Genomic DNA, 18,719 nt, shown 5'->3' with positions numbered 1-18,719 from the left:
CGGCCTTGTCTGCCGCGACTTTGAGATGGAGTACGGAGCCAGAAGAAATGCCGATGCTATAGAACTTCTTTTTCACCAAGCAGCAGCTTTCCCGAGACGCTACAGTGACGCCTAACCGTAATGTGCCACGGTCTCAGACGAACAGCGCCAAGGGCCAGACTCACTTATCAGTTCCTGTACTCTTGCAACGCGAGCGACCTATCACATAACTGTAGGACATTTCTGTGGCTATAATACAAACAGATACAAACTCATATACCTACGGCACCTTGTCTGAGAATTTTCCATCTCTATAGAAAATATTCAGCTCAAGGCCGATTCGGTCCAAGGGTTTAACGGAATGGGCGCGCATTTATGTGCGCTTAGCTCGTCGTGGGTGCGTATTCTGGAGCTGAGTAAACAACAGATTGTTTGAATATAGGTTAGCAATTCGCGTTTTTGTTTCTGCTTGTGCTGTTGAGTGTTTCGGTCTGCTGCTTTTTGACTTTACAATAATAAACTCGTGCTGGCTCTGATGCCTCCGACGGGGCTGCTGGTTCACGCGACTGTGTTTGCGCGGAGAGCTTGTTCGCGATTGCGTGGAAACCACACTCTATGACAGTCGTTGTGTTAGTGAAATATACGAGCCCATTTCGCAGGCTGGGAACCAAAGCTTAAATGACTTAATTTGGCCCAGTTGGTTCATTGGATAAAGAAGAGGACAATGCGAAATAAACGTGCAGTGATGGTGTTTGTGCTTCGTTAGCGCCATCGTTATGCGCTCTGTTCCGTATATGACCGGAGACAGACCCTATTGGCCAAGCAGTCAAGAGACAGCACACACCCTCGGCAGAAAGAGAAAAATGCATGCTCTGTCCTCCCTGGCAATGAACCGTCGATGACCGAAGCATGTGTCGCTGCTGCAGCGGGGGCCATGCTGCCGCCGGCCCCGTACGGCACCTACCCGTACGTGCAGCCGCCGGCGCCGGTGCTCCCGGCGGCCACCATGACCACCCTGGCGCCGCGGGTGTCCACCTACTACCCGCCCATCTTCTACTGGTCGTACCCGAGCCCTCCGGTGTCCCCCACCACCTACTACCCCCACTCGGCAGGGCCCACCATGGTAATTTTGCGCGGCCTGCCGTATAGCTCCACGCCCCAGGACATTCTAACCTTCTTCCAGGGCTTTCCAGAGGTCAGGGCTTTTTCTTTCTTCTCTCTTGGCTCAGCCGGGGCACAGCGCCGCCGCTCGCGCGCGCCGCGGGCGGCTCGGGGAGCGCTGGCGGCCGCCGCCTACGAGGAGGATGCTCGTCGCGCTCTTCGAGCCGACCCGGAAAATACCAAGGGGCCGGCCAGTGCGCGCACCCTGGAAGTGTCGGCGCTCCTGCGCAGCGGCCGGCGGTGTGCCCCGGTGCGTGAATGTGTGTGCATTGGTTGTTGGAACGTTGGGGACGCTGGTGTGCGGGCTGTTCATTTGATTCCCCCCTTTTAATTTATTTTCCCTACTAATCTCGGCTGTATTAACGCTTCGTGCGGAGCTGTGGTTGCTACCGATTGCTGGCTGGTGTTTGTTGCTAATGCGGCCACGCCGGTTGGGAGGCACTCACGCGGTGGCGTTGGCTGCGCTGAGCATGCGGAGGTGCTCCGCTCTCCCTCCTCTCTCCCTTCCTTCTGCTAACCAAACCGCACTCACCGGTGGCAGCGCGGAAGTGTCGCCGCCCGTTGTAGAAAAGAAACAAAACAATGTGCTCGTCTCTGTGTTGCTTAGCAATGCCAGTCGAGTGTGCGCCCGGAACGGCGGAGCGTCGACCCTGTGTTGTAGCTTCTCAGTGTGAGTATGCGAGCGGGTGTTGTAACGCGAACCATTGCCTCTGGTATATACAAGACTTATGGCCGGGTTCTGAATCTATCCTCCACTTGTGTGCTTCCTCGACCGGCTAGGCTGAGTGGAGGATACTGCAATGCATTTACACGCGACAATTGCTTCCAAGGATCTCCTTGACTGGGGGCTCGAGTGGAGGAAGGATGCAGAATAGGGGGGTTAAATTCCAAAGCCGCAACGATGCGCCTCTACGATTAACAGCCCTGGACTCGATCACCGCTGACTGAGCTGTACTCAATGTATCATTCGTTTTCCCTGTGCATTGCCAGATCAGCTCTCGTCCAAGGGGGCTGCCCGCGGACAGTCCAGTGCTTCTCAATCGAAGAGACCCACTCTTTATATAGGAGGAGTCCTTTGCATGCGGGACGTTCCGTGTTTCATGGGCAGGTACAACTGTGTTTCGCATTGATCGGTAAGCGACGTGACCGGATATGAAAATCTGGTTCTCGTGATCAGTGGCCGTTGCCACTGCTAAACCTGAACAGCTAGCTGGTGCAGGACACGCCGTTCTTATGTATGTTCGCATCGCGCCCTCAGTTGAAGGCCTTTTTTAAGCGAAATGTGATTCGTTAATGCAAAAAGTTAAGGCGCTAGGGCATAGATATACGCACATATCTGTGAATTAACACTAAATGCAATGCGTTTTTTTTTTTGCACCAAAATAAAAAGAAACGATAGAATTGTGCCAGGCCAGTTTTGTATTAGCTCCCGCTGTTCACCGGGAGAAAGCAGAAAATACTGATCGGACAGGCAATAAAGGAGCTCTTGAGAGCTACATCAGAAAAAAATCAAAAACAGTTATTATGCGCAAGGGCAGTCGTTTCGGTTTAATGATTACTTATGGGTTTAACGGGCCGAAGCTACACTTATGCTATTAGGCGCGCCGTAGTGGAGGGCTCCGGATTAATTTTGACAACTTGGGGATCATCAACGTGCGCCTAATCACGACTGACGGGCGTTTTCACTGTCGCCTCCATCAGGAAAGCAGCCACCGTGGCCGGAATCGAACCCGCGTCCTTGAGCTCAGCAGCACAGCGCCTTAGCCAGGGAGCCGCCGCGGCAGGTGTCGTTCCGCTTTAGGAAATTACCTACAAGCAAGAGCAAATGAGGTGTGTTAGCGGCAACCCCGTTGCGGGGACAGCATGATTCTCAACTGGCATAGTCTGATGCCGTTCCTGAGGGGAGAGAGACCAGGCTTGAAAATGAGTTAGACTCCAAAGTATCAGAGCAAAAACTCGCTGTCCCCATTTCCCTTCCAAACTGCCATAACCCCTTCCCCTTCTCCTCCTGCCCATTCCTCACAACCCAACACCTTCCGCTACTTCGCAGGAAAGTCTCCCCGGGCCCGCTTTCTTTTCCGTCCCGGCGAAAAGTTAGAATTATTCTTGAACAAGACGTTTATATGGGCAAGGCGTTTCTAAACTAGTAAATCAGGTGGCAGTGTTCATGCTTGTCAACATTGTGTAGCAATAAGAAAACATTGGGCATATTTGAGGAAAGACATCAATACATAAGTGGTATTTGCATTATTTTTTATTAAAAAAATACATGGCTGCTTGATTTTTGCGATAGAAAATAAAAAATGCTCCCTGAAAGAATGTTTTGACCTCAAAATACAAAAAGCGTTTGCGGCGCCCCATCGTGGCAGTGTTCCAAGTTTAAAAGTAACAAAGGTTCCAGTAGATGGTGAGAGAAGTGGAACGAGGCAAAATCGAATTGACTTGAGCGAACCTCCAGTGTGTTTATCGTGGAATGAGCGAAGCGGGAGGGTGAGAGCGTGAGAGGTGGGCGGGAAAGAGAAGAGCGGCATTTACGTGGCAGGGGCGGCAGACGACTATCGTCTTTCGACGACATTTGCGGCAAAGTGAGCAGATACGTGGCCATTTTTTTTTGTTTGTGCGCGTGCATTTGAAGAGTCTACCCCAAGAAATCTGTGTGCGCACTCTGAAGCCTTCGCAAGAGCGAACGAACCCGGGAGAACGAACGATAGCCCAACGCGAGCGCCCAGCAAGCGAGAACGCACGTTAGTGCAGCGGAGAAAAAAAATGATGCGTCATGTCAGCACACGTCGCGCCTGAGCACTGGGAAAGCGCGACTGAGGCCTGGTGCTTGGCTCGGTGCTCCGAAGTTTGTGAGTGTGTATGTGGATGGCCTCCGCGATCAGCAACGGCGCGAGAAGAAGGAAGAAGCGCCGCGCCAACGCCGCCTGTATACATTGCCTGTCACGTCAGCGCTTTTCAATGGGAGCAGTAGGGACGCCTGAGGCATGTCCGCCGGCGCGCGCCACACCACGGATCAGCGAAGTTCTAGGGGCTCTCACCATGGAAACGCAGGACCGTCACCCTGCGAAGGCTGGAGAAACCCGGTAATCGTTTCGTGCAGCTTTCGTGAAGCGGTGCTCCCCCGCGGACAGTACTCCGGCCGGCAGCCGGCGGAAAGGCTAGCCAGCGAGAAGGGCAGTGGAGGGCGACAGGAACAAGAAAGTGGCTGCGTCGCCATTATCAGCTGACGTGATAGACAATGCTATACAAGCGGCGTTGGCTGCGCCAATATGGAGAAAGGGCGATGGGCGCGGAAAGAAAAGAGTATGATGCCCACGCGTTAAAGAGAACAACCAAGGTCCATTCAGGTCCCCTTAGTGACGCAAATGAACCAAATAATGCGTGCTTGCGCACCTAGAATAAATCTGCATCGGGCAGGTCTGCAGATCCGGCAGATCTGTGGGTCACGTGGGCACGGCAGCAACGCAGCAGCGTCCAACGGTTTCAGCGCCGTGGGCAAAAACTATCTCCGTGGGCAAAAACGCCAAGGCCTAAGACCCCGAGCGCATGCGTCAGGCTAATCAGGCATACGCATAGAGATCAGAATTCGTTTAGGAAAACCACAAAAAAGCATCAAAACTGCATTATGGATGATAATGGTACCACCCTATCGGGTTACCCTATACATGCTTGTCAATTGTTACCTCGACAGTGATGCTAAAGAGGCCATACTTTTGGGGCGATAAGTTTAAGGGGCACTGGAGTACAGAAAGACCGCTTCGCATTAAAGCACCTTCCGGAACGAGCTTCCTGTCATCTTCCGTAACCTTACGTGGTATCCAAACCAATCCATAGCCGTATACACTATGGTCAAGTTCACGCCCAAGTGCACGCTGCCACCATAGCTATGCCAACTGCTGCAGCAAATTGGTCATTCAAACTACAGTTACATTCGACATGCGCTTTAATTTTTCAACCACTGCTTTAATTGGAGTTTTACGGGCCGAAGCTACACTGGGGCGCGACGTAGTGGAAGGCTACGCAGTTATTCAGGCCACCTGTGTATCAAAACGGGTTCCGAAATCTTGACAGACGGGCGTCTTTGCTGTTCGCTTCCATCAGAATAACAGCTGCCGGGGCTGGGAATCGAACCCATCACCTCGTGCTCAGTTGCGCAATGCACTGAACCACCTCATCTGATCACAGGGAAAAAGGCATATCAGAAACAGCGCGCTATAAGATAGAATAATAAAAATACTTGGACGAAAATGAACAAAACAGGCAAAAAAGCACCATAACTTTCATATAGCAATTGAAACCTCGTGCCCTGCTAAAAAGCGGTGCGGTCACAACGCGCTTATCGCTTAAGCACTCCGCGCACTCGCTAAAACGTCGTACCCCCATATGAAACCATAACATTTGATGAGCGTGCGGGTAGATCCGGACAATCATAAGAGGTCTGCTCTGTAACTCAAACGCTCTGACTATAAAAAAATAAACGTAAGAATTACGAAGGCCTGTAAGCACTGCTAAATATGTAGCGAAGCACATAATCATTATTATCCTTGTCTCTTTGCAACTCCCCTCCATTACTGTGTCTGAGAGCCTTGGCGAACCGCTTTTGTTAGCCCTTTATCTACTATAAACGTTACGTAGCCGCATGGTTGAACCTTAAAACTTGCCAAGCGACATCAAACTCATTGTACGTAAAACTGCGGGTACCAATTAACATTATGAGCTCAAAGCGCGACGTTATGTAGGCCTAACGTCAGGCCGGAACGTAGCCGCGTTCGCATCGCCAAGCAAGAGGTCATTTAGCTGAGACGTGCTTTGCTAGTCCTCTAGTTTCTAACTCTGTAATTAGCATGCCTAAATTACTCATGCCTGGAAGCCTCTATATATGCGACCAAAAATGGAATCGGGAAGGACAGGCAGGGACGAGCAGCCGAGTTGTAGAAATTATGAGTCCATGATGAAGGCCATAGAAGAGATCATAGCAGTCAGCATGCAGAGCCAGTCTATAGGGCGGGGATCAGATGTCAAGTGAGAACCAATTACGACCGGGGTAGACCCCAGGTTTACACTAATCTTGAGAGCGTTCTCTAGGCCGAACAACCCAAAGGCTGAGAGATTCCCCGCCTGACGTGCGTAGTCAATTGTTGAAGGCGACGGCCAGGGAAGGGGTACGACACGTGGTCGTCCAGAAGAGGGTTATTAGCAAAACACGCCATGCTGCATCGTGTGCGGACAGGTTTCCACCATCCGTGTTCATGTGACCCGGCACGAGTCGCGGTCTCATTACGGGCCAGAATTGTGGTCATGTGTATGCTGTTATAGAACTGTTCTGTTTACGCTCAAACATGTCGGCTTGTTTTTGTGTCATTGTAGAACTTTATTCTGTGGACATCAGTACCATAACGTATCCCTTGTTAAAGTTGTCCGTCCTTTATTGCAATTTTGTGCAGTAAATATTTTTCCCATTGCATTTTCGTTATAATCGCCAACGGGCGACGCGAAACCAATGCCGTCACGATTAGCAGGCATGTGCGCAAAACAATAAAATTTCGGATTATTGCGCCGATCCCCCACTTCCCGTTGCAACCACCTCTGATAGCTGCTATTATCTTCGGCAGCGACCAAGGGTAAGGGAGGAGTGCGCCTAGCAGTGTGAAGTCTATCGTTTTGCGCGCAGGTCTGCCAATCGAGACGGTGTTACGCGGAACCGTGGTAGCCTCAAATATACAGCTGTCACTGCAAAACTTACATCATGTACCGTGACGATACCAGTAAAATGAAACCTCGACCTTTGTCCTGTCCCTAGGTCGCTGAAGATGCGGTTTCGGCTGTCGCAACGTGCGCTGAACAAAATTTTGTATATAGTAAACAAGGTTTGCGCTCCCGTGATTACAGCGATCTTTTCGCTCTGACGCTGATAGCGCTCGGATCTGTATGTCCGATTGGCATAAATGTCCCGATGCAATCCAACTGCACTCAAATTTCACTTTGACCATATTTATTCTTAATGCGTAGTAAGTACCCCCAAATCAGCTGGGACACGAGTGGTAGCGCCGTGAAACGCCTCGTCAATGAGTCAGAAGCGTTTAAAAAAGCTCCGCCGCAGACCATACTGCACCTGCCGGCGGATCGCGTAAAGAGCCATGACGCGCCTGTGACGTTACAGCCGACGGGGGTTTCTTCCTCTGGCCAGCCACGCCGCTGTAGAACCGGTCAAGCTCTGCTGCGCACGTTTCACCCATTCGCTGTCCCGTGCGCACGTAGAGCTTGCGCGCAGACTTTCTCCCGAGCGGCTGGCCGTCCGGCCGCTCGCTGGACGGCTGCAACGTCACTGCAATGGCCGCGCTCTCGTCGGTTTCGGTTTCAAAATCGCCGTTTTTTGCTGACCGCTTGCTGCGTCCACGAGCGTATTTCAGCTGTTGTATTTTGCATGTTGCTTTCTTTTTATTCAGACTATACGGAAATAGGGTTTTCAAGAGGTCGAAATTTTGAGTGCAGTTGGCCTTGCTAGCCACTCAATGCTAGACCTCGTATTCATCCCCCACGTCCGTTCCCGCGAAGGGAGGGTGGAGGTAAGGAAGGGGGGAGGGGGGGGGGAATTACCCGAGCCCGGAAATGTCCGCGAACAGAACGTGTCGAAGAGAGGACGCGCGCGGCAGCAGCCGAGACGTGAAAGAGGGTGGAGAGAGTATCGTAGTGTCGGTGCTGGGCGCTGCATTAGAGCCGCAGAGCCCAGCAGCAGTGGGAGCGCGGTGGAGGGACTAGAGAGATAATAATTAATGGTTTTACGAGATATCCTGCAACACACCGTCCTGTTTACTGCACTGTGGCCCAACATCAAGAACAAGCTGCGGGTTCGGATCGCCTGTTGCAGCTGCTTGGTGTAAGTCTACGTAATAATTTCCACGCGCAGATTTCTTTCGAGAAGGCAAAGCGCAGCGCACATTTTGATTATTTGCCTAAATCAGTGATTTGGCACCACTTGTCACACTAATTAACAGGCGGCCTGGATTGATCAGGAAACCAAAATGCAGCGATTTTGAAGCAGGTATACTGCTCCTTTGTGTACAACCGCCCTTGCACACCGACTCTGTGATCGATAATCAAGTGCAGTACCGGCACCCTGTGCTCTGAAAAGCTCACGCGGTTTGGCTCCTTCACAACACACGGGAATTACACATTACTAAGACGAACAGGGAAAATCCGGCTAATGACGAAGCCTGGTGTACGATTTGACCTCCCTAAAATGTTATCTATGAGTGGAATTTTGTAATGCAAGTCGTCACGTTCGCATAAGGCAATGTAACTCGCACATCAGTTTGACGAACTGTAAGGTCACAGGCGTACTACCAGCGAGGACATTATCCTGAAGGATATTACAAAACTGCTGTCTAAAGCGGGAACAAACTTCTTTTGTTGTTAAAAGCTGTGACTTCATCATTCTCCAAGTGTAACCCGTTGGTCTCCGACCAATTTCTGCAACGAACGGAACACTCGGACGAGCGCCAAAACAGATTAACGTTCATCGCCCTCTTTCAAATAGAGCCCATGGGACACGTAGCCGTTGCCATCCTCATTTTCTTCAAGTGTCGATTCTCTGAACCATCCCGTGGCAATACCATACTGGCATCACCGTGCTGTCGCAGCAGCTGCTCTAGCCCGCGCGCAAAAAGTGACACAGCTGTTGAGTGACGCTACATGATAGCGCGGAGGATTGTGTCACATTCGCGCGCTATCACAGGTGGCGCTTCTGCCTGCATGGCTAAGCTCACGCACTCATCGATGCCGCTCCTACGGCTATAGGAGTGGCCGCGCGGTGTCGTCTCCACGGGCTTCAATGGTGCACGATAGGATAAAGTGCTTCGCCGGCACGGTATTGCCTCATGCGTACTGGAAATACTTGTGCATACCCGATCGCTAGCAGCGTGCACACAAACAAGGACATATGGAGATGGCTAAACACAAAGCAGGACTGTTTCCGACGTTATTGTCGAGGGCGCTGTCTTTACGTAACGATGCACTCGCAACATCTGTTGCGAAATCCGACCACCTTTACGCCCTTTGAAAAGTGTACATACAAACTTGTCAAACTCGGCAGCAGATGCCTCGAGAAGACGATGCGCGCTGTGTGTTCCTAAGTCCGACGACGCGAGACTCAAGGGGTTACTCTCTCAGCGATATAAAAAAGTTCATCAAGTTCATTCGTGCTGGAAAACCCGTCTTAGGGCTACAGGTGTGAGATAACGCACAAATTTAAGTACACTCGAAGAAAAGCTGCGAGCAAAACAGCCTTAGTGATCGGCCATCACGCAGACACCTTCTGTCGATGTTACCGGCCTAGTTTGAAGCGGAAACAAAGCGCAATTAGGCATTCTATTTACGCATATGGAAGAGGAATTAATGCTTTGTAAATAGCAAAGCGGAAGATGGTGTAGCCGTTTCCTCGTGTGGTGTGGGCGATGTCGTTATTTCAGGCTATCCTGGTCACATCCAGTCAGCTGCACGCGGAAGATCGGGGGAGTCAGTTATGCTATTTTCTCATTAGGTCAGGGTTATCGTAAGAAGCCAAAATGCATTCACAGTGCCGTTGAATGGGCACCGGAATTTCATTCAAATCAATTGGAAGGAACCAGGAAAATAACAGCTGTTTAACAGATTTTGCGTTCACTGAAAGTAACAGTTCCTGAGGAGTCCTTTTGAGACAACTATACAAGATTGAATCTATTTATTTCTTTTTTTATTATTTAAAGCGGAGATTCTGTTTACGTGTTTCCGGTACCATGATAGCTTTTTGCACTCCTTTCGCGATTGTAGGTGTGTCAATAGGCACTGTGTTCAAATTTTGAGTATTTTTTTATCAGGCGTAAATGGTGTACAGAGTAAACGGTAAAAATCATTGTGGTCGTGTCTGTCTGTTGCCGCTGCGGCTCATCACCGCAGCCGGCCGTTCCTCTGCGCGGCGCAAAGAGCGCGTTACTTCGAGCATTTTGAACGTAATACGAGTCGTTTGCGTGATTTTTATCTTAATCGGCTTATAAGCTACTGCAGAACGACAAACAAACTAGCTGAGAAAAAGAAGACGATGTCACCCACTAAACGCAATCTCCTTTCGAAAGACGCGCGCGCGTCGACATCGCGGGCCCGTCGCTTTAGCGCAGCTATACACTACATGAGATACTGCCGTTCTAAGCTTGTACTCCAGTATAGACGAAATACAAAATAATAGGTGTAGCTTATGGCAAAAGCAAAAGAGCAGACAATCGTGGATCTGGGACCTCGGGCTAGAATAATTTATTGTGTCCATCGTTTCATCTCGCTTTATTTGGTGGAATCAAATCCAGCAAACAAGGCAGCACTCAGGACGGGACGAAGAGGCTGCGCATACACAGCGCTGCCAAGTGTGTGTAGCCTCTTCCTTTGTCCAGTCCTGCAGCGCTGCTTTGTTTCCTTGATATGCACCAACGACCCCAAACACTTCCCTCGCTTCGGAAGTGCATCCTCTGCCTTTTACAGAGAAGCTGTGTATTGCTAAGATGCGGGATGTTATGGCGCCCGCTCGTGAAAACACAATCTGGGAAAGCCAGCTTACACCGATAAGCTCCTATGGCCTTCGCATAGTAATATAAGGCGGCTTATATTGTATCTGGAAAATTGCCTTTTCAGCAAGGCGTTTGGGTTTTAAGCCGGCTTTAAGGCAATCGGTGTGAGCTTGGTCAGCGTACAAAGACCAAGCTTATACCGATGAGGTCTTTACGCCTTCATATTTTGATATCAGATGGCTTATATTGCTCCTGAAGCATGTCTTCCAAGCAATTACTTGTGTTTAGAAGTGAAACCGACTTTTAAAAAATCGGTGAAAGCTTTGTTGTTGTAAGCTGGATTTCCCACATTTGTGGTGAACAGTGAATCAGAACCCTCCCCCCTCCCTCAGAGAAAAAAAAAACGGGCCATTTCCACTAACGTCAAACCTGGGCAGGAGCGAAACATGCAGTGTATAAGTGTATTCTTGGCGCCTTGGCGTTTTTTCCCGCGGAGATGAAACCGTTGGGGGGTAGAGGTATACAGCTTTGCTGTAGGTGTTGTCCCTTTGAAGCACGAAGCGTTTTAGCGCGAGGCGTTGGAAAACGAGTGTCCCGGTGTTTAGTACCGTGACTACATGAAACGACGACGACAGCAGACGCCGACAGCGCGAGCCCCTAAGGGGCTTCATCCCTACAAGGAAAATGCGACGCGAACGGGGCCCGATAACTGCGACGCGAGTGTAATCATCAACGTCGTGGCAATGCTATCGTTAGTGAGGGACGTCAGGAATGTTAGCGAGGGGCGAGAACCGATGATGCACATCGCGAGTCAGATAATGCCGCAAAGCGCCATCGGCGCCAAGGTCTAACTTGGAAGAGCTCAAGGGCGCGTACGCCAGGTTCCAAAGAGACTTTCTCGATCGTCGTTTCAGCTCGAGCTGCAACGTTTGCGACAGGCTGTGGTTCGTTAACGACCTGACCGCAGACACGGAAGTCCGACACACACTCGCCGGTAAAGCACTGCGTTATCACCCCCCAACGCACGTATCTTCGCTGCTCAGGTATCTTCGCAGAGTGGAATGGCAGGTGAATTTTTTCGTTTAGGTGCAGACACACAAAGCCAATAGCAGCGCGATGGTGAGGATACTTCAGCTACTGACATCTACGCCTCCAGCCCTGAAAGCGAACTCGATCATGCGCGTGTTGTAGCAAAATCTCCAGGTAAAGGTTATAGTGTACGTCCCATGTTCGCTGAACAAATAAACGCTTCGCGCGCTGAATAAACGCTTCGCGGCCTTTTCTCGGAGATTTTGCCACAGCATGGGCTAAATGTCCAGAAATCTCAGTGCCCTAGAAAGACTGCAACGTATAGTCGACCAGATGTAGGGAAAATCCCCAAGGTGGAGTAAGTTTCTGCGAACGAAAATTTGGTATCCACCTCAATGCAGCCGTACGGCTACAAAGGAAAGCTGCTGTAAAGCTTTCTCAGAAATTTCGCAGTTGAAGAAAAATTCGTCCTGGTCCAGGATTCGGTCCTGGGTTCGAATCCTGGACCAGGACGAATTTTTCTTCAACTGCGAATTTTCTGAGAAACCTGTACAGCTTTCCTTTGCAGCCGTACGGCTGCATTGAGGTGGATATCAAATTTTCCTTCACTGTAACGTATACCTTTGATCTTCCACCACTCACGCGGAAAGTAACGCGAAGGTCACAACGTCATAACTGCATATTGGGCCAGTGGATAGGTGGGCTACAGAGCATGAATAGCTATGCACTGAAGTGCGTCAATGGAGAGCAGTGATTTTTTTTTTCTTGGGGGAGGGAGGGGGATAGCGCACTTTATGGAAATAGCATTGGCAGAGTAGACGCGTGCGGAGAGGAAAGCGTGAAATGACGCGTAGTTTTGTGGAACAGGCTCCTTTTGCAATGGTGCTGAGCGAGTGACGCCTTCTAGCTTATGGAATACGGACTGCGGGAAATAAAAAAAACAAAACGTTCCAAAATAATGACAAGCGAACATTGTGTAGTGCGTAAGCATTCTTTCCATCTCCTCACATACACCTCGGCGTATCCAACGTGTCTGGTTTTGGGGTTTTGTATTTGTGTTGTTTTGGCGGCTTTCAATAATGCCGGCCGCGTATGCTTCCGTCGCGCTCACGCAGAGTCCTTGGAGGTGTTCTTACGTGGCTCATTTACTGTCGTGAGACTACACTGCAATACGCACACAATTATTGTGGGCGAGCCAACCTTCCAAGGACCAAGTCACTGTACAGGGGAGACATTTATACAGCGGCAATATAAGCACTCTTACATCAAAACATGACGGCTCTAGGGCTTTTTATCTACTACTGTACCCATGGAGCGCACCGTATCACAGGTTACAGGCAAGCGGACAGATTTCGGGGGGATGTAGCCCACGAATGCTAACACATTCAAACTTCCTAAGCAGTCTGCCGCATGCTTTGCCATTGAGTAAAGCTCCATTGAGTCTGAAAAGATGACAGACTAGGGACATTATCGGCATCATGTATACAAAAAACTACGGCACTGTGTAATAACGGCTCGTACCGGAAGAACGTAAGTAGCAAGAAAGGTGCCGTTCACGATGTCATTACGCACGGCCCATTGTGCGACCTTCCTCAGCAGGAACGTGCGTCTATGTGCACACTATTTCGGGTCCCTCAGGGTTAGCCTGTAAAGCGGCCACTCGGTGACGCCTACTTGACAAGTTAATTAAGCGCATTCGTTTGATGTGTCACCCTTAAGTGCGCTCCGGAGCTACCTCGCATGGCCGCAACGGCCAACGCATTCACGGCTCTCCGAGCGCTTGTTCGCCTGTTTACCTTTCGTGACAGTGAAGTCCCTCGTGGCTACGGTCAATCCAAAACGTTCCTGGTACGTTAGAGCGCACACTGAAGGCCCCCTATTGCACTGAACGAGATGCGCGTAGGCGGTCACATTGTATTCTTGAACATACCTATATGCTCCAGTACGTCCGCTCGCTGCGAGGTGCGTCGTAGGCGACACCACCTACGACGCACCTCGCTTTTTTTCATATGTAGGCCAGAGTGTACCTTTGAGTGAATCACGAGAGTAGAGCATTTAATCCTTCTTGAGACTGCGTGCCTGATGTCAGTTGTGCGACATGAGTAATTGAATCGTTAACGAAATAACAGCCAGCGGGGCAACTGCCGCCCCTAGCATGGCTGTTTATACCGCGCTGAGGCGAGCGGGTAGCAGCACGCACCGAGCGTTTGTCTCTCTCCGCAGCTGACGGCTGACTGCATCCAGATCCAGCGTAATACTGACGGCCGTCCCAATGGCGAAGCCGTTGTGACCTTCCCGAGCCGTGCCGAAGCCGAGCGGGCCATCCAAGAGAAGAACCGCCAGAACATCGGCAGCCGTTATATCGAACTGTTCATGGCGTGAAGCCCGCGCGGTGGCTGGCTGCGCTCTCGGGAACCTGCGTCCGCGCCTCCAGGGACGTGTCTCCTCAGCGCCCAACTGCCATCTCTCAAAGCCTTCCCGGTTTCACTTGGGCTTCGCTCCACTTGCGGCGAAAGCGATGCCCGAGCGCCCTCCTGAGGTCTCGCGTGCCGAACTGTTGTCTGTGTTCTTTTCTCTTTGTACTGTTAGATTACATCCTACTATTGTTGCTGTTTTTTTTTTTTTAGTCTGCTCTTCAGATTTTTTATGTGTTCTGATGATTCTATTTTGTTTTGTTCTTCTCCGAGTGAAAAGTGCACAGTCCGAGAGCGGCCCTTCAAAGCCGCTCCGCGGCGCAAGATCGTGTGATGCAAGTTTTCAAACTGTGCCCACTCTGTATTGAAATGCCGCAAAGTTAGCAGCAAAATCACGCTGGTCTTCCCTTATTGCGTTCAATATTGTCATTAATCAACTGAAACCAGTTACTTTAGGCGTGTTTGTGGTCCGCGATAAACACAAAGCCAATGTCTACCCACGCTATCTTACTGCGCCATCGTTTCACATTGTCGCAGTGCTTAACTGTGAAAGCCCTACACATAGTATGCCCAGGCAAGCCGAACGTAGGATTTGGCAGCCTCGCTACACATGAGCATTCACAAAACGTGCCTTATTCAATTGTCCTCTTCTTGGGAGCCGTCCTCGCGCCGATTTGCAGCTGTGCTAGCTCAGACCAAGCAGTCCATTCTTCGCATCGTGTTAGCGTGTTTCTGCTGCCCTGGTCTGAAAAAAAGGGCTCCTGAGAAGTTGCCTCCGCCCTTAGACTCATGATTGGTTTTCGCACGTGCTACGGCGCCTCATTGCCTCGTGATAAGCGGTGTCGAGGGCGGCTCCGCGTATCTAGTGTGTGTTTTTTGTTCATTTTCAGTGCTGTTGACACATACTCGTCCGTCCAGCTGCCTACCACTATAATAATGCATTTCTGAGTGCCGTGCTAGAAAGAGGGCAACAGTATTCTCATCTGCCCGCAACGTGTGCCTGTGTTGTTTGTGCGCGCGCATGCCTTCGCGGTTCTTCAGAGCCGCCTCGTTTGTTGTCGTCTTCGTACAAGATATGAAAAATGGCCGCGGACACAGTGCAAGACGTAAAAAAAAAATGCAACCATGCATGCAAGCGGCAGCGCGGAACGCCGTGGTTCCGTGTAACCCTACTGTTATTTATTTACGAAACAGTGCAATTGTGTAACTCCCCCCTCCCCGCCTCGTGGCGCCTGCGACGCGCGCGTCATGCGTGCGCCGCTGGGCGCAGCGGGAGCGGGCGAACAGAAGCGGCGCCAGGCGCCTTCCCTGCTCGCCCCTAGCCGCTGCCCTCGCGCCGGTGTTTCCCTAGGGTCCACGAGGCGGCACTGTTCATGCCCCCTTCTCCGTGCAAACTCCCGGAAGTGCTCTAGTTCGTAAAACGAAAACCTATTATTATTGTTCTGTTCTTTATTACTTCTGCTCCTTTTTTTTTTGTTTGTTTGCCTTTACTTTGCGTCATTATCCTCTCACGCTGCCCATGTCACCACTCTACTTTCTCGATAGCACCAAGTGCAGCTGTGTTTTTGTATTTTCATGCATCGTCTAATAAACCTTAGTCTTACGCGTGTTTATTGCAGTGATAATCATAAGCCTAGCTTTGTCTTTTTTATATGTGTTTTGTTTTCTTCTCATTTAGCAGAGCATCTTAATGAATTGATTTATCGCCATCGTCTGCGTCGCCTTTTCAGTCTGCGTGCGCGTATGATATGCTTTTTTTATTTTTCAGTGTATATACTTCGTTTGCACTTTCCTCCTCCCACTTCTACCCCAAACTATTTCACCTACTATTAAGTGTAGTAAATGTGTACATATATACACCACCACCTTTCAGCGAAACGACACTGCCCACACCACCCCTCAGGTCGGTCGGCATCTGTCATTGAGTTGAAACCTTAGTCGACGTTTGTGTCTCGCAAAACCAGCTGTGTGTGTTGTCAATACGTTCGTCTGTGTTTATAAAAAAACTCAAAAGAAAAAAGCGAAAAAGTTAAAAAAAGAGAAAACGATGAAAGAGCTTTGTGGCTTTTCAATAAAGAACGTAATTAAAAATGTGCGTTGGCTCCTTGCATTTTACATCAAGAAAGCACTTCGTCCTTCGAATGTGTGCGGGCATAGTTCATCCGCCATCTGAGTTCCGTCACACGTTCTCTTATAATGAAATTATTAGAGAGTTTTAGCTAACCGTTTTCGACGGTCCGCTTCGGTATCGGCGGCACGCTCAACGCAAACGGAGCCAATGCGTTCGCGGCCAAGCGCTCCACGCATGCGCAATAGCGTTCCCGCTTGCTATCGGAGCGGAGCGGACCGTGAAAGACAGTCAGCTAAAACTCGCTATCGTCATGAAAAATTCGCCGGAAGCAAAACGGTAAGTTGGCCGAATTGGTGTCACTTTATTGTGAGACAGAAAACTGGATGAACAAGATGGAACTCGGAGCGGAAGCAGTGCGCATGGTAAGTGCTCCTGTATGCTCCGTCAGGAGCATGCCAGCCCGAGCTGCGTACGTGCAGGCAGTACACCACCATTGCAACAGGACCGTCAAGCGTCGCTTGCAGATCAGTGGGCACAGCAACCTGCAAAGCTTCGTTCGGGACGTGGAAGATTCGTTTGTCAGGAACTCCTAGACAGGAGTGCCGGCTGCTTCATGCATGAATACCGTTCTTTGTGTAGACGGCCGTGCTTTGAACGTGGCAACACTAGCGCATTTTAAAAGGGTTTTCTGTACTTCAAGTACTTCTCCGAATGGTCATGCTTGAAATAGAAGACCGCACACCGAGGCTGCTTTTTCTGCATGCCTGCAGTAAATCTGTTGCAATTTTTCGACTATGTAACCACTTTCTTTTTCACACTCGTGATGCTCAAACTGAGGAGGCCTTATTTAAAGTTATAAGAACGTCGATATTCAGTGTTAACTTAAGTTCTTTTGCAAATGAGCGGTGTGCCTGAAAAAATTTTAGGCATGTGAAAAATAAACTGGCAAAGTAACTAAAAAAAACGAAGGAACTTATTGTGAAACGTAGGAGCATGAAATTGCCAATAACGGTGTATCAAATTGAATTGGAGCTGTCGAAATTGAATAGCAGAAGTAAAACGAACAACATTCGTGCGTACAACAGGGTAGTGATTGGGGAAACTTTGGAGAGATGAGGAAGCTTAAAACCAACTAAGAAGTAAGCTATTGGCAAAGACAATGTAAGCACTCAGAGACAAACAGGGTAACATTGCCCATAGCATGGACGAGATAATAAGAGTAGCGGAACGCTTCTATACCAGGCTATACACCAGCGACGTTGGACCAGGGGAAATTACTGAGCGTACAAGCTTTGCTTGTGATGTTCGACTAGGAACTAAAGAGGAGGTAGAAAGGGCTCTGAAGAGCATGAGAAGAGGAAAAGCAGCAGGTGACGACGGCATAACCGTGGAAATTTTAAAGGAGCCATGAATACCAAATACAAGTTTGTTTTATTCGATAGATGTGGTGTTTTATAGTGCCCCCAACGCTTGTCCGGCGGCAAATGAAGCGTTATCCACTGAGAAATTAAATTATTTAAGACAAAATTTTGATTCTACCACTAAATCGTGTGTTTCGTGACGTCTGTGATGACGTATCCAGGGTAGGTGTTCAAGCTAACGTTAGTAAGCTGTTTAGTCTGCAGCGAACTGCGAAACGCCTTGTTTACCGTCAGTCCTCCTAGATGGCGCCACAATACCGCTCAGAACCGCTGTACGCACTCGCTTTGTGTCTGACCGTATATGCACCTGGCTCGTTTTTGTTACAGCCATAGTAATCTGTAAGGTCCACTTATGAGGTCAGTGGCCAGGCGCGTAGGCTGCGCGTGAGAACCCGCCACTCTGTCTGGTGGCTCAACACTGTGGACTCTACGCGGTAGTCGTCACCAATTCGTCACGGCACGTATGGGCGCCGGATAGTCCGGCCAACGGGATTCCGCTGGGATGTCCCCCATTCAGGACGCAGTCGGTGTCGACGGAGTTGTAAGACCCACTGATGAGGTCAGTGGCCAAGCGCCCGGTCGGCGCGCGAGAACTCGCCACCCCGTATGGCGGCGAAGCACTGCATATCTACAGAGTGGCCGCCGCCAATCCGTCCCGGTGCGGACGGGCGCCGGATTGTCCGGCCGGGGTAGCGTCGTGGGGATAGCACCCGTTGAGGACGCAGACGCTGCCGCCGGATTCCGAGAATCATCGGCGTGGCGCGCGGGGGAGGTGTGAGTACCGACGTCGGAACGAGCGCCGCGCGAAGCTCCATTGTTAAGGCGCTCCGGTCAGCACGACGCACAGTCGCCGCCTTTCGCCCTCACCCTGCGGGGTCGCGCGCGCTTGCTCGTCCGCGAGCGGGCCGTTGACCCAAACATGGTGGCGCCTCATTGAATATTCCGTAGCGCGCTGAGTGACAGCTGTCTACGTGAATTTGGACACTCCCTTACGCGTGTACGAATGCTACAGGGGCGTTCCCGAGAGAGCGTGAGATCGAGGTGTTATAAGGCCGAACTTGGCCGTTACAAAATTGTTCTTGTCTGAGCGCTGAGCTGGGCAGTTCCC

General features: G+C 50.4%; 1 protein-coding gene across 2 annotated transcripts in view; it reads left to right on the top strand.

The window, feature by feature from the left end:
* Fus (epithelial splicing regulatory protein fusilli) overlaps positions 1 to 16,210 on the top strand; it is a 129,662-nt gene extending 113,452 nt beyond the window's left edge. The window contains exons 12-13 of one of the 2 annotated variants that reach the window (XM_077687008.1): positions 906 to 1,102; positions 13,929 to 16,210. In XM_077687008.1, the coding sequence (XP_077543134.1) occupies positions 906 to 1,102; positions 13,929 to 14,087 (356 nt within the window). In that variant the 3' untranslated portion in view covers positions 14,088 to 16,210. Of the gene's footprint in view, positions 1 to 905; positions 1,175 to 13,928 lie in introns of both variants that reach the window. The other variant, XM_077687007.1, reaches the window with a different exon arrangement.
* Positions 16,211 to 18,719: the final 2,509 nt, after the last annotated feature.

The sequence above is a fragment of the Haemaphysalis longicornis genome, unplaced genomic scaffold (genome assembly GCF_048455015.1).
Source record: "Haemaphysalis longicornis isolate Haplotype H1 unplaced genomic scaffold, Haemaphysalis longicornis Haplotype H1 scaffold_1, whole genome shotgun sequence".
NCBI classification, from domain to species: Eukaryota; Metazoa; Arthropoda; class Arachnida; order Ixodida; family Ixodidae; genus Haemaphysalis; species Haemaphysalis longicornis.
This window is presented reverse-complemented; position numbering and strand designations above follow the sequence as displayed.